At 34.5% G+C, this 23,432-nt stretch overlaps 2 protein-coding genes across 15 annotated transcripts in view; both read right to left on the bottom strand.

Moving 5' to 3' along the window:
* Positions 1–7,206, bottom strand: part of LOC125673035 (intermembrane lipid transfer protein VPS13A-like) — a 159,597-nt gene extending 152,391 nt beyond the window's left edge. For 9 of the 14 annotated variants that reach the window (XM_056159626.1, XM_056159627.1, XM_056159633.1 and 6 more), the window contains exons 1-2: positions 2,633–2,766; positions 1,032–1,160 (exon numbers count right to left, since the gene is read on the bottom strand). In XM_056159626.1, the coding sequence (XP_056015601.1) occupies positions 1,032–1,128 (97 nt within the window). In that variant the 5' untranslated portion in view covers positions 1,129–1,160; positions 2,633–2,766. Of the gene's footprint in view, positions 1–1,031; positions 1,161–2,632; positions 2,818–3,142; positions 3,288–7,034 lie in introns of those variants that run through there. The other 5 variants (XM_056159636.1, XM_056159629.1, XM_056159634.1 and 2 more) reach the window with 5 other exon arrangements.
* Positions 7,207–12,226: 5,020 nt separating this feature from the next.
* LOC125674293 (ficolin-1-like) lies at positions 12,227–20,460 on the bottom strand. The gene is made up of 3 exons (XM_048911418.2): positions 20,434–20,460; positions 20,100–20,215; positions 12,227–12,512 (listed from the first exon to the last, which is right to left on the bottom strand). Exons 1-3 carry the CDS (start codon positions 20,458–20,460, stop codon positions 12,242–12,244), a joined length of 414 nt encoding a protein of 137 aa, XP_048767375.1. The 3' UTR covers positions 12,227–12,241.
* Between the last annotated feature and the right edge of the window lie 2,972 nt (positions 20,461–23,432).

The following is a 23,432-nucleotide window of genomic DNA, read 5'->3' as shown; positions in this document are numbered from 1 at the left end:
TTATGTATTCAACAAGTAAATGAGTGTTACTTTCTTATGTATTCAACAAGTAAATGAGTGTTACTTTCAACAAGTAAATCAGTGTTACTTTCTTATGTATTCAACAAGTAAATGAGTGTTACTTTCAACAAGTAAATCAGTGTTACTTTCTTTCCTGAAACTTTTTTTCACTGCATTTTTAAAATTTTTTCTAAATATGTTGAATAAATCCATTCACTGTGTGCAATACTCTTAATGAACATGTGTTGCCTCTAGTGATGGGCAATCGGGAAAAACAATTTAATCGATGATCGGATTAATCGGATGCACCTTTTCGATTTATTAATCGAAAAATAATCAAATTTTATTCATTTCAAATTTATGGCATAAATATATTAAATTTACTTTATTTTTTACCCTAAATATTAAATTAATTAGAATTGATTTTGTTTTCTCGGGATACATTTTAAAATTAGATTCTATGATCCGCTCATCTACTATAGCGATAGTACAGATGATCTAATTTTAATTAGATTGCCCGGGTTGGGGATAGATCTCTCAACTTTTGTTGTAGTTCTTATGGGATTCGGGTTACAATAGAGCCTCAATACCCCTTGCTTGTTGTAAGAGGTAAAATCCGAGGCCCCGGGTCACAGCAGGTGTGATGCAATAAAGATCCCTCCCTGCTCAAAGACTGTAAGCGCCGAGCATAGGCCTAATTTTGCAGCCCTTCACTGGCAATGGTGACGTCTCCATATGAGTGAAAGATTCTCAAGAGGGACGTTAAACAATATTCAATCTTATCGGATGATTCAGCATCGTCAGCCTTTTTATTTTTATTTTAGTTAAGTCGCGGCAGGAATATTCGCATCATTAAAAAAAATACCGACGTGGGTGATTTTCGATTTTCAAAATGACAATCAATTATTCACATCGTTTCAGTTATAGCGATCGACAATCGAAAGTCGGCGACAATCGGTACATCACTAGTTGCCTCTTCACAGCTTCACTGTGAGGAATACTGTGAGGAATACTCATAGTGAATACCTTACCTCCCAACACACTGTAGTTCAGGTTGTCTTGGTTGATATTCTCCACGAACTGACCGACATACTGGTTAATCAGACTGACCAGACGATCCTTGATCATGGTTCTTTACTGTATTATATCACCTTTCTTCACTGAAAGATCCAAGCAAAGTTAACATTTCTTGGTTTAGCAATGAATTACGTCAGTATGATACAGAGATATTTCAAAGTTGTAGCATGATTAATTATACACAGCTTAGATATCATCATGACCCCACATGTGGGAAAAAAATCAATATGGAATATTTCCCTCAATCTTCAACAGTTTCTACAACACAAAGAAGTTGTGAAAAAACTGTATATGAAATATCTCTTTCTGGCTAGTTGCCAATTATATATTCTCAACTACGAAAATGAAACTAGGATTTTATCTGTTCACACCAAATAATTTCTGCACAGAGATAAACTGTTGATGAACAGCAGAAATTTCTAATGCTAATACTTTATACATGGCTTGTTATCTTTTATCATGCAGTCCTTTAGCAACAGCATACAATATGTCATCTGTTAACTGAAGCCTTTTTAGACAGCTTGTAATAGATGACAATGGATGTCTGTATGTGAGATAAATTTTGTACATATTCATCAGTGTGCGAAATTAACCATGGACCGATAGACAATGTCTATAGAAAATTGAGACGGTCTATAACGATCAAAATAGCTATAAACCAACTTGTCTATAGGAATTCTGAGTAAAAAACTTGCTCTCCACCGCTTATTAAATATACATATTGGTGCACGCCCTGGAATTAAACTGAAAGCAGTCAGTACAATAAGTTCCAGCATTGAGGCTAAAGTCACAGAAAATTATGAGAAAATGAAACGTAGTAGAAGTGACTTAGATGAAGAATCAGACAGTGAAACTGAGCTGGTCAGAACAAAATGAAAAAGAAAACGAAATTCTAATTGAAAAGCTTGTGCATGAAATTGAAAAAGAATATGATTAAACTATGAACGAATTACCAAATCGAATTTGTGTCTATTAGGCTATTTATTTTTCAATAACAACACAGGTTGACCCTCTCTATTCTATATTTACATTTATTTGTAAATTTTATAGAATAAACGATGTCAAATTTTAATAAGAGAAAAATTTCGTGACGAGCCCCTGTGATTACAATGAATACTGCATGTTAAATTTCAGTCTACAGGAACTTGTTGTGGTCTATAGGAAATGAAATGACTATGGACCGAAAGTCTATAGGACTTTAAAGTTACTTTCGCACACTGATTCATGAGAGCCTTAATCTAGATAAATCAACTGCAGGAGACAACATTTTAATTGTTATTCCACGAGAAAAATAAAACTTTAAATAAAAATAAAAGCTGGAATATTTTAACAAAGATGAGATCTGCATTCTTTAAGTAGCTTCCTAAATTAACATATTACATTAGAACAAATACTGCAAGCACATGTTGACAGAACTGAACTGCTCGAGAAACTCACTGAAAATTTACTTCAAATACTAACAAGAAAGTTGCATTTTCTTTTTTAGCATTATCGTAGAAGATCAAGTAGATACATTTTACAATATTCATAATAATTTAAGCTGAATATATCAAACCTGGGTGATGTGCAGTGCTTCTAATAAATCACACACATAATATATGTATAAACTAGTTAGCCTACAAAAACTGATAACTGAGAACTCCTCATGTAAACAGCCAAAGATAGTGACTGATGTAATGTTGTCAAACGACAATATAGAAATAACACTTGAGGTAATAAATGCAATCACTAAAGGTTATCAAAGTTCATCTACTATAACTTTTGCAAGTGCTTGGCAACAGATGACAAAACCGCAAATTTTACTTTCACTTTACAAATTTCCTCTGCGGAATATTATGCAACAACTCACTGGAATCGGAAACTCAGAATTTCAGAGAGACATAGAAATTTGCTTCACTACCATAAATTATAATTTATGCATCACTGATAACTCGCCAGTTTTTTTAGCAATATGTTGAGCAAGAGAAGGCGTGACCTAAAAAGTTTCGTCTGTTGCAATTTCGAATTTGCACATGATTTTTACAGAAGGGCAGCTGCCACAGCCAGGGACACGATATACAGACACCTGTTAACATGAAACATATCCTCTTCGTCCAAGAAAGAGCTGCAGTCATCTTCACTGGATATAAAAATCAATGAAATTCTGATCAGCAGTCGACACAGCAACAATATCAAAGTTTAGACACATTGTTCCTGGAGTTATTCGTTCTAAAACTTTATTGAGGAAGTCGTGCGTTGATTGTATTTACATTTTTTTTTTAATCCCAATTCTCTTAAATGAGCTACTCTGCATAATTATTTAAACCAAATTCGTCACCTTTTTTGAGAAGTAAAAATTAACTTCTGTATGGGTTCATTTGTCGTTTACTGGGTGTAGGAATTTACATTTACGTCAGTTTTTCGGCTTATGTGTGTTATCGCATGTTAGTCAGATGAAGTTCTTAGGCTGACAGTCATGTCTGCGACTCTATACTAGTATTAGAATGATCTCTCTCTCTCTCTCTCTCTCTCTCTCTCTCTCTCTCTCTCTCTCTCTCTCTCTCTCTCTCTCTCTCTCGCTAGCCGACCAAACCTACTAAATGAGGACTTCCTCACAATGTGTAGAAAAGAATACACACATATATCATTCTAAAGTCAAAAAAGTACTATGTTAGGTATAGCTATAGGGATACCTATAAAAGTTTATCTAATACTCTCTTTTGAATTATGGGGAAAAAAAAGGGTTTTGAGAGAGAATATTAGTAAGGACATGTCACCACACTAAGCTAATATTTTGTATCTACATCTTTCATATACTGTAGGTCACATTTATGAGGACGTAGGACATGCATTTATTTGTCCTCATAGTGCAATTTTTGTCCTCACAACGTCTGTCCATTGGTCGAAAGTCCTCACTTTGCAGGTTTAACTGCTCTCTCTCTCTCTCTCTCTCTCTCTCTCTCTCTCTCTCTCTCTCTCTCTCTCTCTCTCTCTCCTTTTTTTGCTACATGCCCCTAATACGGAGTAAAATTTTAAATTTTATTTATAAAGTTCTACCACCACACAGGGACGTAGACTTTGTTTCTATAAAAAGAAGACAAGTGAATGATTTGATTTCTAGTGAGGTGAATATCAATAATATATAATCATCAAATCTATAGAGAGGTGGATATCAATAATATCTAATCATCAAATCTAAAAAGGTGGATATCAATAATATCTAATCATCAAATCTAAAGAGGTGGATATCAATAATATCTAATCATCAAATCTAAAGAGGTGGATATCAATAATATCTAATCATCAAATCTAGAGAGATGGATATCAATAATATCTAATCATCAAATCTATAGAGAGGTAGATATCAATAATATCTAATCATCAAATCTAAAGAGCTGGATATCAATAATATCTAATCATCAAATCTAGAGAGGTTGATATCAATAATATCTAATCATCAAATCTAGGTTGATATCAGTAATATCTAATCATCAAATATAGAAAGATGGATATCAATAATATCTAATCATCAAATCTAAAGAGGTGGATATCGATAATATGTAATCATCAAATCTAGAGAGATGGATATCAATAATATCTAATCATCAAATCTAGAGAGATGGATATCAATAATATCTAATCATCAAATCTAGGTGGATTCCAATAATATATAATCATCAAATCTAAAGAGATGGATATCAATAATATCTAATCATCAAATCTAGGTGGATATCAAAAATATATAATCATCAAATCTAGAGAGATGGATATCAATAATATCTAATCATCAAATCTAAGTGGATATCAAAAATATATAATCATCAAATTTAGAGAGGTGGATATCAATAATATCTAATCATCAAATCTAAGTGGATATCAATAATATCTAATCATCAAATCTAGGTGGATATCAATAATATATAATCATCAAATCTAGAGAGCTGGATATCAATAATATCTAATCATCAAATCTAGGTGGATATCAATAATATATAATCATCAAATCTAAAGAGGTGGATATCAATAATATCTAATCATCAAATCTAAAGAGGTGGATATCAATAATATCTAATCATCAAATCTAGGTGGATATCAATAATATCTAATCATCAAATCTAAAGAGGTGGATATCAATAATATATCTAATCATCAAATCTAGAGAGATGGATATCAATAATATCTAATCTTCAAATCTAGGTGGATATGAAAAATATATAATCATCAAATCTAGTGAAGTGGATATCAATAATATGTAATCATCAAATCTAGGTGGATATCAAAAATATATAATCATCAAATCTGGAGAGGTTGATATCAATATCTAATCATCAAATCTAGAGAGGTGAATATCAATATCTAATCATCAAATCTAGAGAGGTTGATATCAAAAATATCTAATCATCAAATCTAGGTTGATATCAATAATATATAATCATCAAGTCTAGGTTGATATCAATAATATTTAATCATCAAATCTTGAGAGGTGGATATCAATTATATCTAATCATCAAGTCTAGGTGGATATCAATAATATCTAATCATCAAATCTAGGTGGATATCAATAATATCTAATCATCAAATCTAGAGAGGTGGATATCAATAGTACATATCGATAATACGAATAATAACCATACTGCGTTTACAATGTGTGAAACACTTGGGAGATTTTGAATCAACGCGTGTCATGCCTCATTAGAATGAGCAATCTAAAATGCCACTATCAACATCATTGTTAGCTACAGAATTGTAGCTCTCTGAAAAAAGGTGTTCCGTCACAAGAGAGCTACAGTTCTGTAGCTACATTATTGTGGGAATACAAAAAGGAAGGGGTGTTATGAAAACAGCAAAACAGCGTTGTTATTTCCAATCAAGCACCACCATATATACCAGTAATTAATCAAGCACCACAATATATACCAGTAATTAATCAAGCACCACAATATATACCAGTAATTAATCAAGCACCACAATATATACCAGTAATTAATCAAGCACCACAATATATACCAGTAATTAATCAAGCACCACCATATATACCAGTAATTAATCAAGCACCACAATATATACCAGTAATTAATCAAGCACCACCATATATACCAGTAATTAATCAAGCACCACCATATATACCAGTAATTAATCAAGCACCACAATATATACCAGTAATTAATCAAGCACCACCATATATACCAGTAATTAATCAAGCACCACCATATATACCAGTAATTAATCAAGCACCACAATATATACCAGTAATTAATCAAGCACCACCATATATACCAGTAATTAATCAAACACCACAATATATACCAGTAATTTATCATTTCCAATAGTACAGAGATGTTATGACAAGATGGCAGGAGAGGGAGCACAACAACAGACAGAATGTTTCGTGTTTCTGACCGGCGATCAAGAATGTTAAAGGAAATATCTGTACATGTATCTAACTGAGATAACTTGTCACCTTCTTTTGATAATAACAATAATTAATTTTTATGCTAGAGTGAAAGGTCATCAAGAAATGCAAACAAAATATCGATGCTCGTAAATATTACATTTGGGATTTATTTACGAGGTCATTTTCTCTCGCTCAGTCAAACAGACAGAGAGAATGTATATATATAGAGATAGAATAGAGAGAAAAAGAGAGAGATGATATAAATATATATATATAGAGAGAGGAACATTAATGTAATGAAATTTAAAAGCTATACATAAACACTACCATATTCAACAGTGATACACAGTTCGAAGAATCAGAATTATTTATATATGTCTATAAATATACATGAATACTATAAAAATAGAATACTAGAGCTTGATATTAAATCGGAAATTTTTAAATGTTTTCCACTCCAAAAACTCTTACACATATCTGGTCATGCTTTACACGCATAAAGTAGTATTCAGCCAGTTTAATTACATTTAGAAATATATATATATATATATATATATATATACATGTATATACTTCCACTTACTATACGTAACACGTCTATATTCCATTATCCAAACCTTTATACATTATTTGTAGCAGGGAGTTTTAAAAAAAACGACATAACAACAGCGGCAGTGAACCTTCCTCCTGCCGGAAGCTGCTTCACAATGTCAGACACTGAACTGTGTATTCACATGAAAGGGGTATAGATTTTCAAGATTCATGTGACACACTTCAAATCAAACCTCGAAAGAGGGGGGATGCTTCAAAGTAAAATTTCTAGGGCATCCGCACTGAGCATTTTATGCCGCTGCATTATTATATTATTTTATTATAGTGAAGATTTATCTCTAATTCCTACATTGTCCATGTACATTTGTATATAGATAGGGAGAAAGGAACAGACATATAACAAAGTATGCAATCTAATTAGAATTACATCTTTTGATCCACTCACGTATAGTGATATTCGCGATATTCATGAGCGGATCAAAGGATCCCATATTAATTAGATTACATATTATGTAGCAGTCAAAACCAGTTTAAAAAGTTGTGCAAAACTCTATCTGTATAAGTGCTCATCTTAGTATATATTAGTTTATAGCTTTTCATAGTTTATATTGATTTAACCAATAGCGGATCCAGAAATTTCTGAACCGGGAAAGAGGTGGGGGGTGGAGCGCAGTAAACGGCTGGGTCTTGGACTGTTTTGAGACCCCCGATGGGTCCTTGGCGAAGTTCTGGTGATGCCCAGTGGAAAAAGCATCTGAAACTACTGAGTTCTGACAAAATAAGACGAAATACCGGTACACAATTTCGATAATCGGGACAAGTTTAGCACCTCCGCGTGTCTATGTAAAGGATATAAGCCAAAACCTCTCCAATTATCAGAATAATGATCAAACACGAAAGAAAATACGGAGGATGTCGAATCTTTCACCCCTTTGACCAATTAGATGGGTGGGTGGGGGGGCTGTACCATCCCCCCCGGCTAATTATTAATCCTCCTCTAACTACTCCCTGTTGTATTGCGATATATTGGGTGACGCCTTTGTGGTACTGATGAATTAAATGCATTGAAAGACCCCCCCCCCCCTTTTTTTTTTCTTCCCATCCCGATAAAGATTTGAACTGAATGCGAAATAAGTTTGTGGTGTTTTCAAGTTTTTTTTTTTCCTTTTGGTCATTAAGAATTTGAGATAATTTTGAAATCAAATTCAGCTGCCCTCTTTTATAAAAACGATGCTACGTGCCTGCGTAGTGTTGAAACTTTGTAAAATTTTACTTCATGCAGCGAAAACGAGAGAGAGAAAATGAGAGACTCGGACTGAAAATTGCCGTTCTAATGTAAACCTACAGTCACAACTGTCGTTTTGATTTGGTTATCAAAAGTTGCAAGAAAGAGTGTGGTATTATCCATTACATCATATTAAGTACATTAGTGCTAGACGGCAGTTAGTTTCAGTTAACTACTGTTATATTATCTTAGTATATTCGTGCAGTCTTTCAATGACACATGAATATAAAGCTATGAAATATCATCAAACTTTTGTTCCGTTCAAGATATTGATGAATGGTGAACTATTTCACAAACTGTAAATCAACAAAAGGATTACTGCTGTTGATTATACATCAATGTTGAATGAAACAATGTATGGTATACAGTGAATGACAAATGCTGATCATACATCTCTTTTATATACAACTAGTATTACAACCATGTACAAGTAATGTTTTAGAAACATATAGTGACAGGGAAAATATATAATAAGTGATCTCTCAAAATTGATTGATTGAGAGATTGATTGATGTTTTCCGCCACACTTAACAATTTTTCAGTTATCTGGTGGCGCCCAGTTTTATTGGTGGAAGAGAGAACCCAGATACAATGTACCTGGGAAGAGACGTCTCCACCGACCTTCCGAAAGTAAACTGGGAAACTTTCTCACACACGGGCGCGAGCGGGATTCGAACTCGCGCCGACAGAGGTGAGAGGCCGTGTGATTTTGAGCGCGATGCTCTAACCACTAGGCCACGGAGGCCCCAAATTTTATATATATACCCTTCATGTCGCAATATTGAAAAAGATCATTACATTTAGAATGCCTGAAGTGACAGTGAAAAGTGAACTACTAGTCAGAGGCAACCATTATAATAAGTGATCTCTCAAGATATTAAGCAGACATTTCAAATAACCATTATAATAAGTAATCTCTCAAGATATTAAGCAGACATTTCAAACAACCAGTCATTTGAGTCCTAACCTTTGACCATGTGACTTTAAAACTAATGCGGGCCATATATTCTTTAGAGGGCATCAACGTACCAAGTTTGATGTCTGTCAAGCAAACGGTTCTCAAGATGCTAAACGAACAAAATCTGATGCCTAAAGTAGCTTGACCATTGACACTAGTTATCTGCACTCATGATGAACCAGTGCACCAAGTTTGACGTCTGTCAAACAAAGCACATTCAAGGTATTGAGTAGACAATATCTGACGTCCAGAGTAGACCATTGATCTTGTGAATTCAAAATCAGAAGGAGTCATCTACTCCTCAGATAGAACCAGTGTACCTAGTTTTATGTCTTTCAAGCAAAAGGTTCTCAAAATATTGAGTAGACAATATGTTGTCGTGTCCAGTTTGACCATTGACATTGTGACCTCAAAATGAATAGGAATATCTACTTTTTCATGGAGATTAAGAAACCAAGTTTCATGTGTGTTAAGTGAATGGTTCTCATGCTATTTAGCGGATGGTATTTTACTATGTCCGATTTTACCCTTGACCTTGTGACCTGGAAATCAAGAGGGGTCATCTACTCTCTAGAGGCAACCACTGTACCAAGTGTGGTAACTATCAGGCAAAGGGTTGGTTCTTCAGTGGACAATATTTTATTATGTCCAGTTTGACCCTTGTCCCTGTGTCCTAAAAATTAATAGGGGCCTACATTTCTTAAAATAAACCAGGATATCAAGTTTAATGTCTGAGGAAAGCGTTCTCAATATATTGAGCAGACAATATCTTACTATGTTCTGTTTGACCCTTGACCTTGTGACCTGTAAATCAATATGGGTCATCCACTCTCTAGGGACAATCATTGAACTATGTTTGAAAAATGTCAAGCAACGCGTTCTTCAGACATTTGGTCTTCAGACCGACGACTGACTTGCTGATCAACAGGTGTAAAATGATAAATATGTTACCTCTCTTTCAAAGGGGGGAGGGGGGGGTAAAAATTGGATTTACTATTTGTAACACTTCTGAAAAGAAGTAATGTTTTTACAGCAAACATTCCATGACACCACGGCGGGTGTGACCGGTAGACAGGGGATGTTCCTCCTGGGAACATCATCCCACCTCTGGTATATCTAGGGGTCAATGTTTGGCGAACTCTCTATTTGTCATCAATGTCAATTTTCATTTTTTCACTTGGTCTAATACTATATATTTTATTGAAATCCGTCTTTTTGAAAACAGCTTCTGTTGTCATTTCTGGTCCAAGTTTTAAGGAATTACATGAATGAATGCAACCTTTATTTCACCTTTTAGTAACCTAAAAAATATGAATTTTTCAACTCTATTTTACAATGAGTTTATATTAATATTAATCTAATATGAAACCCCGATATTTGGTTTTCATATAATTAAGGATGCCTGGCCTCAAACCAATATCGCTGGCTTTTAAGGATATGCAAGACAGTGGCAAAGGAAAATAATTTTTGAATGAAATTTCTTCATCCTTTGTAAATTCTTAGTATATAGGACCCGCAATACAAATATGTCCTAATCATGTGACTGTTCTTGTCACTAAAGGAAGTTATGGGCATGGAGGAGTTACCTTCCCTGAAAAGTAAATGTAGGTAACAGGACTTCATAATCATATTAAGCTTTCTCTGGAATTAATTTCAGTCTGAAATGCACACAAACTATGGAGAATGGATGCCCTTTCAATAAATTATCAGATTTTGTGGTTTAGTTAAAAAAAATATGCACAACAATTTGTGAAAACCTCTTTTGCAATACTGTTTCAGACACATCTATCTGATTTTATGAGAAAACATGTCAATTTTTTTTTTTCAGAATATGTTTAAATTTTTATGGACTTGATACTTCATGTGACTATGAAGTACTCAAGCTTACAAGAATGTGAAACTACGGCCACATTTCACTTTGTGAGCTTGTAGTAACCTGTCTGTCCTTAATTTTCGGCATTAAAACCGAAAGATAAATGAACTAAACCCCCTTTGTTTACATATGTTAAAGCGGAAGAAACTATACCTAAAAAATCGCCAACTCATATGACTTAGGTAGATTCTGAAACACAAAATACACATTGTAAAACTTACACGGTACAAAGTTTGATGCACCAAATGCGCATTTCGACAAATAACGACTTTTCAGTGATGCTCAAGCACATATATTGGAAATCTGAAATAACAATAAACTTGTAAGAACTAAAAGGAAAAAAAAGGTGCCAAAGACTGGAGTCAAATTCGTCTAAGGATGAGGGAGATAATCCTTAATTTTGAAATGAATTTCTAAATTTTATCACAGCAATTAAATATTCATCCGTATTTTCAAGCTAGTAACGAAGTACTTAGCTACTGGGCAATGAATGGAAGAATTCGAAAATCCCGTATTGCATACTCCAGAACTCCTAATTTTTTATCTTTCAAGATATTCCTGTTTGCCATGTCTAAATCAAAGTGCAACAATAGAATATTTTTAGTCATCACACTTTTATTATTTTCTTGTGGAAAAAGGGATCTTATAAAATCAAAGTTGAATTTCTTGAAAATTGGTGTTAAATATGTATATTGCGTATAGGAGTTATGTGATCACTGTTCGTTATCTTCACCTTTATAGGAGTTATGAGATTGATCACTGTTCGTTATCTTCACCTTTCATGTACCAACATATTAAATAGAAAATACATATGTATATATTAATGATATGCAAAGGTCAAACTGAAAAAAATTCTATACAACTCTGTATGAAAATATCATTTAAATTGACGGTTTAGAAATCCAGATGGAAGAGTTATCTATCCTAAAATAGTAATATTTCTTACATGTAAAATAGCCAGACCACAAGAACCTGGTATTTCTTATAAGAAATCATATTTTTTTCCTTCAAAAGTCATAACCTCTTTTTCAGATAAGTAAGAAATAACACAGAAATAAAAACAGAACAAGCAATTCTGATGTAGCAATATATTTTATTAAACGAGTATATTGTTATTACAACTTATTTAGGCCTGACCATCATCAAGGTCCCTTTTAATGCTCTATGATTTTTCCAAGTATTCCAGGCCGGGTATTGGATATCCCGCAAAGCAGAATCCGCGTACTTCCCATTCAGGTTTGATTTGTAACAATCGTTGTACCACCACGCTCCGTACGCGTGATCTTGTGTCGCACAGCTAACGGTGCTGTTCCTGTCATGATCCTGATCATAAGTGCTGAACTTCATTCCATTGTGGAATTTGAGACTGTCTCCTACAACAGAGACTTGATAACTGTAATACATATGAATGTAAATCAATTAAGTATCCTACATTGCGTTATAATACTATCCTACATTGCGTTATAATACTATCCTACATTGCGTTATAATACTATAGGTCATAATGTTTTTGAGGCTAGCGTGTTTCATGGATCACATCTACAGTGTGACATTAATTCTGTTGCCGTGTAAAATCGACTTACAATTACGGTTTATCCAGGGATCCGTGTTTGCTCTACTCTTGAATTTGTATTTTTTATGTAACATCATAGATATTAGTGGAATGGTTATTTACGCCTCCATATGGGTGAAAAATTCTCGAGAAGGACATTAAACAATACACAATCAATCCATCATTATTGACACATGCAAGGTGAAGATAACGAACAGTGATCAATTCCATAACTCCTACAAGCAATACAAATTAGATAGTTGGGCAAACACGGACCCCTGGACACACCAGAGGTGGGATCAGGTGCCTAGGAGGAGTAAGCCTCCCCTGTTGACCGGTCACACCCGCCGTGAGCTCCATATCCTGATCAGGTAAACGGAGTTATCCGCAGTCAAAATCAGTGTGCCAAGAACGGCTTAACAATCGGTATGAAACACGTCAGACAGCATTTGACCCAATGCGAGGTTGTATTGACGAACTAGATCGTTATAACGACCATAGAATTTGCGAAATGCTGACTTCAATCGAGACTGTTGAAATCCCTGTACCATCAACTTGTTTGTCAGTAGCTTACCTCGATTTAAAAACTGACTATACCCAGAACAAGCTCTTGCATATCGAATCAGTTGAGATATATAAACACCATATGCAGGTGATAATGGAATATTGCACATGTTGATAGTTAATTCAACAGAACCAGCACTACATTAACAGTATAAAACATCTTGGGTATTCATAATGTCTTCAGTCTACCTTATTATATACAAACAACCTAACTATTTCAACAATAAAATGCATTTTAAAAATTGTATGAAACACAGGGTAGTATTCAAAGAATAACTGATGCCCCATTGCGGAATATTCCCAAATCTTAGAAAGTAAAAAAGCAACTTAAAGGAAAATTGAAATAAAAAGATACAGAGTCATTGAACAGCATTCGGACAATTTAATTCACCACATAAATCCCGGTATCCCATCTTTCTTCTTTATTCTAACCGTAGATACACTAAAAAGAATTTTAAATAACGCACAATTCTATAAACATGGTGAACGTAAAGAAAATACATTCCACTATTCCGTTTGTCAATGAATAATTGTTTATTTCAGGTAATTAGAATCAATGTCGGCCTCCTCTACGTAGGATATATCAACTAAATCTAGTTGTAGCCGGAATTCTTTTCTCGGACCTGAAAATGCGTCTTTACGACGACAAAGAAACCATTTCAATGTAAGATTTCCGGAAAGCAAACTCGCTATATCTCTCTTTGACTTACCAAATCAAACGAAAGGGACAATGGGGTGAAAACCTAAGTAGCCTCTCCCTAAGATCGGTCACTGTTACATCCAACACTCAAGGTCATTCATAACCAAGGTCAAATTAGCAATAGAATCAAATATCCTATCACCTCAATTATCAAAATGCGTCATGAATCACTTTTAAAAACCTAGTATTATGTTCAATAGCCACAAAAATGTAATGATATTAAGGAGAAAAAGGAGGAACTTTTTCCCAGGGCTGCAAAGAGATGGAAAGCATCATTCACAGAAGAGTCCTACTTTATAGCAATATTTGCCTAGTTCAAGTATAAGTTCATGTATAAATTGTGCAGATAGCCAACAGAGTCCAAATAAGCGTCTACACCCACTCACCCACCGAGAGAGAGAGAGAGAGAGAGAGAGAGAGAGAGAGCCACCTATTGGGGCTAAAACGTACGAAATTTAACTTAAACCAAAACTAAAAATCCTAAATCGTGATGGGAGTGCTTCAGTATATGGACACAAGTTTTCACTAATTTCCAAAAAAGTTGGAAACGAGACTTTCGAAATACGCAAATTCCGAGTTACTTAAAAGTTATTTCCCTTTGTCGAACTCTTTCGCATTTTATGACTTATGGTGGGTACACAATGTATACATTATATCGTAGACTGGCATTGTACATAACGATTACGTACGATTAATGTAATAAAATCGTAACTTTTGTTTATATCAATCATTGGTATGCATATTCTGGCCATATCAAGCATAATTTGTTTGAATAAGATAATCAAATTGGCTATTGAATCATTATTCGTTTCCTCTTCTACATGAGTGACGCTTTTATCAAGAAAGATGGAAATATTTGTTTGAGCCATTTTGTTATCCAATACTCATAAACTCACTAAAGTTGCCTTTTCCTTGAGATAGGATGTTCTCACATTATCACCAGTGTGAGATAGACTTTACCCATGTGAGACAGCCATGTGAGATTTTTCTGTCTCACACTGCTGCGACGTCATTTGATTGTGACGTCATATATTTTCTATGATTTACGTTACACGGTGAAGATTTACGTTACACGGTGAAGCAAAAATATTTTGTATTGTTATCTTTAAATTTTAATGTATATAGCTTTCCGTTGGGGTTTTTTAGTTTACACTTACAGTGTAAACCATTTTCGGGTATGCTCTTTCTGCCTATCTAATTAGTTTTTGCATCGAAGTTCAAATGAGGATTTTGATAATTTAGAATTTTCTCAAAACTCCTAAATTTATGCACTAAACTGTAGGTAAAATGTGAGAAAAATAACCCTTCATTATTTACTCGTGTGGGATAGGGAAATTCCACCTCTGGAACAAGATTCGCCCTCTTGGACTCGGCAAAGCCTCGTCCTAGACTGCGAATCTTGTCCCCTCGGTGGAATTTCCCTATCCCACACTCGTACTAATGAAGGATTCTATTAGTCTCAGAAACTCTAGATATCATCTTTTAAGAAATAATACAACGATAGTAATTAGCAAATGTACCCACTGTCATCATATTTTACGTCATAATTTACGGAAGAGTTCGACAAAGGGAAATAACTCTTGGGGAACTCGGAACTTCCGTATTGAATTAGAACCCTCAATTTCCTTGCATAAACGATTTTACAGTTTCATTTCGATCAATCTCTAATGATGAACAAAGTAGTGACGGTATAAATTCTATTAAAGTCGACATCATATGAAAGTATCAATATTGTGTAACATCGTGTGAAAGTATGAATATTGTGTAACCTCGTGTGAAAGTGAGTATTTTGTGACGTCATGTAAGAGTATCAGTATTATGTGTGTGACATCGTGTGAAACTATCAGTATTGTATGACGTCATGTGAAACTATCAGTATTGTATGACAGAGAGTCAGATACCCACCTCTTGGGGCTAAAACGTAAGCCATTTAATTTAACCCAAAACTAAAAATCCTAATTCGTGATGGGAGTGCTTCAGTATATGGACACAAGTTTTCACTAATTGCCAAAAAGGTTGGGAATGAGACTTTCGAAATTGAGCTAGAACCTTTAATTTCCTTACATAAATTATTTTACGGTTTCGTTTCGGTCAATCTCTAGTGATGAACAAAGTAGTGACGGCATCAATTCTATTAAAGTCAACATCATGTGAAAGTAACAATATTGTGTGGCATCACATGAAAGTATCAGTATTTTGTGACATCGTGTGTGAGTATCAATAGTATGTGTGAAATTAACAGTATTGTGTGACATCGTGTAAAAGTATCAGTATTGTGTGACGGTGCATGAACGAATCAATAATGTGAGACATCATGAAAGGTGAAGATAACAGTGATCAATCTCACAAATCCCACAAGCAATACAAAAGAGAGAGAGTTGGGCAAACACTGATCCCTGGACACACCAGAGGTGGGGTCAGGTTCCTAGGAGGAGTAAGCCTCCCCTGTCGACCGGTCACACCCGCCGTGAGCCCTATATCCTGATTAGGTTAGCGGAGTTATCCGTAGTCAAAATCAGTGTGCCAAGAATGGTCTAACAATCGGTATGAAACACGTCAGACAGCATTTGATCCAATGATAGGTTGTATTGACGAACTAGATCGTTATAACGACCATAGAATTTGAGAAAAGCGGACTTTAAACAAGACTGTTGAAATCCCTGTACCATCAACTTGTCAGTAGTTTGCTTCGATTTAAAAACTTACCATACGCAGAACAAACTATTGCGTAACGAATCAATTGAGAGATATAAACTCCATATGCAGGTGATAATGAAATATTGCTACATAAATATCGGAAGTTGACGATGTAGAAGCTGAAATCATCCCGTTTGTCATAAAGTTGAGTTGTTAGTTTGCCGTTAATATCTACTTTCAATGAAATATCTAAGTATGAAGCAGAAGTGGACGACTCTGTGGTGTCTTTTATTTCGAGTTCCTGTGGATATATCGAATCGACATATGAATGAAAGTTATTATTGTTATTAGATAAAACGTCGTCGATATATCTAAATGTCGAATTAAAGGCCACAGGAAGATATTTTTTCTTCTCACGTAGCAGTTTCTGAATAAATTCTGCTTCATGGGAATATAAAAACAGATCAGCTAACAAAGGAGCACAATTCGTGTCCATTCCAGATTCCAAGAGACTGTTGGAAGACCTGATCACTGTAGACCACAAAGATATTGTCAATGAGGAACTCCAGTATGCAGGATATTTTTTATTTCAACTTTATAGTACTTGTGTGTGGAATCAGAGTGGCGTTTAACACGAAATCCACAAAGATATTGTTAATGAGGAACTCCAGCATATTTTTTATTTCAACTTCAGAATACATGTGCGTGGAATCAGAGTGGCGTTTAACACGAAATCCACTAAGATATTGTCAATGAGGAACTCCAGCATATTTTTTTTAATTTCAACTTCAGAATACATGTGCGTGGAATCAGAGTGGCGTTTGACACGAAATCCACAAAGATATTGTCATTGAGGAACTCCTCAGGAACTCCAGCATATCTTTTTTATTTCAACTTCAGAATACATGTGCATGGAATCAGAGTGGCGTTTAACAAAGTAATTTTTGAATCACTGATCACTAGATAGGATATGGACTTGGTAGAACATGTACTGGATCCATCAATGTATACATGTATCTTTGTAAGGGTTTTTATGAAGTTGAGGAATCCATTATAGGTACGGTAACTGATATTTCCGACCCATTGACTGGGATATTAAATGTGTCTAAAACTGAGCATAGTTATGAAGAATTTCATCTTTTGAAAGGGCAGTCGGAGTATAAGTACGATTACCAAAAGTTGAATTAATGCTATGTTCGTTTAAAATACAGTTGTAATAATGAGCCTTACAAAGACAATGTTGTTACAAGGTTTGTCAGCTGGAATCTTAATAGTCCTTTTATACTTTTAATCCATTCTGACAATGTCCCAAATTCTTCTTTTTCATATGTAGCCCATTGTCTGGCATAATACTCGACAGAATTCATAATAGAGATGAAGTTTCCCATCCCAATTCATCATATTGAACTGTTCTAGAAGAATTGACCCTTTGACCTGTTTAAGTTTTTCTATTAATCCTGTCTGTTCTTGTATGAATTGGAGCCTTTGACCTGTTTGAGTTTTTCTATTAATTCTGTTCTTGTATGAATTGGAGCCTTTGACCTGTTTAAGTTTTTCTATTAATCCTGTCTGTTCTTGTATGAATTGGAGCCTTTGACCTGTTTAAGTTTTTCTATTAATCCTGTCTGTTCTTGTATGAATTGGAGCCTTTGACCTGTTTAAGTTTTTCTATTAATCCTGTCTGTTCTTGTATGAATTGGACCCTTTGACCTGTTTAAGTTTTTCTATTAATCCTGTCTGTTCTTGTATGAATTGACCCTTTGACCTGTTTAAGTTTTTCTATTAATCCTGTCTGTTCTTGTATGAATTGGAGCCTTTGACCTGTTTAAGTTTTTCTATTAATCCTGTCTGTTCTTGTATGAATTGGACCCTTTGACCTGTTTGAGTTTTTCTATTAATTCTGTTCTTGTATGAATTGGACCCTTTGACCTGTTTAAGTTTTTCTATTAATCCTGTCTGTTCTTGTATGAATTGGACCCTTTGACCTGTTTGAGTTTTTCTATTAATCCTGTTCTTGTATGAATTGGACCCTTTGACCTGTTTAAGTTTTTCTATTAATTCTGTTCTTGTATGAATTGGACCCTTTGATCTGTTTGAGTTTTTCTATTTATCCTGTCTGTTCTTGTATGAATTGGAGCCTTTTCTACTTTGTGGTCAGTGTCCCTTCAGTGAGTCGTCTTGCAACTCATACTTCACAACACAGGTGCTTGGCGTTTTAAACAAACATGTCTTTCTGTAAGCCGACTACCCAGTATAGGAAGGACGAAAGTGGACATTATTTCAGGATAGCTTTTTTCCATTGGTCAGTATATTTATAAATATGTAAAACAAACGTTCCCATTATAACCCCATGCATCTCATATCATCATATCCTGGTATAAGCAAGATAATATGATACGACGGGAGACAATATTTTAAAAAGTGGTATGTAGCGGAGGAACCCCAATTTGAAATGTTTTCGTATTGCACCAGCATTTCCATCCCCAACTTTATGGCTTCGTTGCAATTTTCACAAGAATGTAATGGCAATTGTAATAAAAAGATTTATATGGCGCCTTATTAACTTAGTTCTCTAAAGCGCTTTACAAATATGAGAGGAAAGATGATGTAATAATAATAATGATGATGAAATAAAGAGAAGAGTTGCCCTTGGCGGATGGTTGATGGTGAATGACCATATGCAAAGAAAATAGATGCGATGGGCTAAGATAATGTATAGAACACATACATACCCGCCGGTCCTGTAAAACCTGATACACTGAGCGTATATTTACTGGCCTCATTTCCGACATGAAATGTGGAGTACTTAGCAAAGGTCTGGTCGCAATCAAAACTTTGAAGGTCAACCCGAAGTACTTGATCATTCTTCTTCGTCAAAATATGAATTGCTTCATTTCCTGTGAGGAAATGAAAAACCAATAATCACACATTCTCTCACCAGAGGGCGCGTCATAGCGATACGGTATAATTCAGAAGGAGAGATATATTTGCGACAAGGAAAATAAGTGAGTGATTTGTTTTCCGTATAACATACATCTGGAATTGTAGCGAATCTGAATGCGAGATTTGAAAATATTGGTATCATACAACGTATCTTGACTTTTTCATTACCATCTTTCTCTGTAATTGGTGTTCGTAAGATTCCATTTAATACATTTTCAATGGGACATTCCGTCTCTCTATGTCCAAAATGTGGGTAGGTAATATTCCGTTGATGTATGGATATTACAGTGACTTTATAAAATCTTTAAAAATCCGTAAAGATTATATACGTAATCATGATAAAAAAAATTTACGGATGTTTACGTGTAGACCCGGGTATACTTAATAATGTACCGGATGTTGTTGGAATCTAGAGCCCTATATTGTAACAATATTTAAATTGTCGGGCTCGGAATTCAAGTATCTTTTGTACTGTACTGTATTCCTGTTGATGATATTCCCGCCATTACAGGCTTTAGCACAACACGCTGCTTGTTGTTATTTATTGGACATCTTTGCATTGAAACATATATAAATATGTATACGTATTAATAGCAATCTTGCCAATCAAGTAGTTTTTGCATGGATCTCCAAATCCGTTTTTGTATTCCACCCAATTCTTATAAAAATCCGTAGATCCATCAATCCTCTTTTGAATGACCTATGTACATATTTTGAAATTAAAAACAATTCATTTAGCCGAGATAATTTAGTAAACAGGATTGATAACCTGTCATCAAAATGGGTCTAGACAATCCAAACAGGGATAAAAATTATTATTTCCAGAAAGTTTATAAATAAAAAGAATGTAGTCAATCCGTTAAAACTGAATCCAGCTGTTTTGTATTGTTTAGATTATTAAGTTGTATAAGAACGCACTGTCCAGCCGCCTCCCTCCGTAGTCATGTCACAGAACACTTTCTTTTTTTGATCGTCCAAGTTTATCTCATATACACCATCTCTTCCTTTTACGCTTGACGTCTTTTTTAAAATATCGTAACAACTTTCATACCGAAAACCCGAATCTGCAATAATTATGAAATAACTAATGACAGTAATGCATTTTATGCATTGCCCGGTTTCACAAAAGAATATTAGCTATATGGACATTTTGAATATAATTCTTATTTCATCATTTGATAATTTTTGATAAAAACATTTCACTATTTGCGTATTTTGCCACTGACTGAAAGTTGTTTTTAGAGGTAATATCCTCAAGAATTTTCAATGCCTGTATTTACATTTCTTATCAGGTAAACATTAACATTAACGGCAAACTGACAACTCAACTGTATGACAAACGGGATGATTTCAGCTTCTCCATCGTCAACTTCCCACATTTATGTAGCAATATTCCATTATCACCTGCATATGGTGTTTATATATCTCAACTGATTCGATATGCAAGAGCTTGTTCTGGGTATAGTCAGTTTTAAATTGAGGTAAGCTACTGACAAACAAGTTGATGGTAGAGGGATTTCAACAGTCTCGATTGAAGTCAGCATTTCGCAAATTCTATGGTCGTTATAACGATCTAGTTCGTCAATACAACCTCGCATTGGGTCAAATGCTGTTTGACGTGTTTCATACCGATTGTTAAGCCGTTCTTGGCACACTGATTTTGACTGCGGATAACACCGTTTACCTGATCAGGATATGGGGCTCACGGCGGGTGTGACCGGTCAACAGGGGATGCTTACTCCTCCTAGGCACCTGATCCCACCTCTGGTGTGTCCAGGGGTCCGTGTTTGCTCAACTATCTATTTTGTATTGCTTGTAGGAGTTATGAGATTGATCACTGTTCGTTATCTTTACCTTGCATAAGGGAAAATATTCATTTATAGTTAATGTTCAGTGCCAAGTGTTACGAAAGGTCGTAAATCTTGTCATGGAGTGAGAGGTAAACGTGTGAGGAAGCTGCGGTTTACGAAGGGACGTAAGTCTACACTTAAACGGTGTATTAATCGTGGATTTTAACGTATCTTACGAAAACCTAGGTTTTAACGTATCCTACGACAAACGTGGATTTTAACGTATCTTACGACAAACGTAGGTTTTAACGTATCTTACGACAAACGTGGGTTTTAACGTATCTTACGACAAACGTGGGTTTTAACGTATCTTACGACTGGGATTCCTTCATATATTTGTCAAAAGAGAAAAAGGGTAGCAGATACGTAACTTGTGCACACTTAAAAATGATTTGGTGATTTGATTGGCCAGGAATTGATGTTACCAACTAAATATAGAATACATTTTATGCACCTAGAATCCAGGGGGCACTTTTGTGAGACCGTTCATCATCAACGTATCTTGATTTTTTCATTAACATCTTTCTCTGTAATTGGTGTTTGTAAGATTCCATTTAATACATTTTCAATGGGACATTCCGTCTCTCTATGTCCAAAATGTGGGTAGGTAATATTCCGTTGATGTATGGATATTACTGTGACTTTATAAAATCTTTAAAAATCCGTAAAGATTATATACGTTATCATGATAAAAAAAAATTACGGATGTTTACGTGTAGACCCGGGTATACTTAATGAAGTACCGGATGCTGTTGGAATCTAGAGCTCTATATTGTAATAATATTTGAATTGTCGGGCTCGGAATTGGTGGGCGGTAAATCTAGTACTGCCGACTCCCGACTCCCGATGGTCCCGGATTGCGATGTTTTAAAGATAATATTAAAACCGGCGAACAGAATTACTTCATACTTCTCGGGAACAATCTTTATGTCCAAATTGATTCACACAATTGTGTTATTTCATAGCAGGAATGGTAAATAACGTGTGTTTTATTATCATGTTGGCTTGTTATGAATTTTATTACAGTAGAGAATGGTAAATAATATGTGTTTTATTATTATGTTGGCTTGTTACGGATTTTATTAGAGTAGGGAATGGTAAATAATATGTGTTTTATTATTATGTTGGCTTGTTACGGATTCTATTACAGTAGGGAATGGTAAATAACGTGTGTTTTATTATTATGTTGGCTTGTTACGGATTTTATTACAGTAGAGAATGGTAAATAACGTGTGTTTTATTATTATGTTGAATTGTTACGGATTTTATTACAGTAGAGAATGGTAAATAACGTGTGTTTTATTATTATGTTGAATTGTTACGGATTTTATTACAGTAGAGAATGGTAAATAACGTGTGTTTTATTATTATGTTGAATTGTTACGGATTCTATTACAGTAGAGAATGGTAAATAACGTGTGTTTTATTATTATGTTGAATTGTTACGGATTTTATAGCAATAGAGAATGGTAAATAATGTGTGTTTTATTATTATGTTGAATTGTTACGGATTTTATTACAGTAGAGAATGGTAAATAATATGTGTTTTATTATTATGTTGAATTGTTACGGATTCTATTACAGTAGGTAATGGTAAAAAACGTGTGTTTTATTATCATGTTGGCTTGTTACGGATTTTATTACAGTAGGGAATGGTAAACAACGTGTGTTTTATTATCATGTTGGCTTGTTACGGATTCTATTACAGTAGGGAATGGTAAACAACGTGTGTTTTATTATTATGTTGGCTTGTTACGGATTCTATTACAGTAGAGAATGGTAAATAACGTGTGTTTTATTGGCTTGTTACGGATTTTATTACAGTAGGGAATGGTAAATAACGTGTGTTTTACTATTATGTTGGCTTGTTACGGATTCTATTACAGTAGAGAATGGTAAATAATATGTGTTTTATTATTATGTTGAATTGTTACGGATTCTATTACAGTAGGGAATGGTAAATAACGTGTGTTTTATTATTATGTTGGCTTGTTACGGATTTTATTACAGTAGAGAATGGTAAATAACGTGTGTTTTATTATTATGTTGAATTGTTACGGATTCTAT

The sequence above is a fragment of the Ostrea edulis genome, chromosome 3 (genome assembly GCF_947568905.1).
Source record: "Ostrea edulis chromosome 3, xbOstEdul1.1, whole genome shotgun sequence".
Classification (NCBI taxonomy): domain Eukaryota; kingdom Metazoa; phylum Mollusca; class Bivalvia; order Ostreida; family Ostreidae; genus Ostrea; species Ostrea edulis.
The sequence above is the reverse complement of the archived record's forward strand: the minus strand, read 5'-3'. Positions and strand labels throughout refer to the sequence as shown.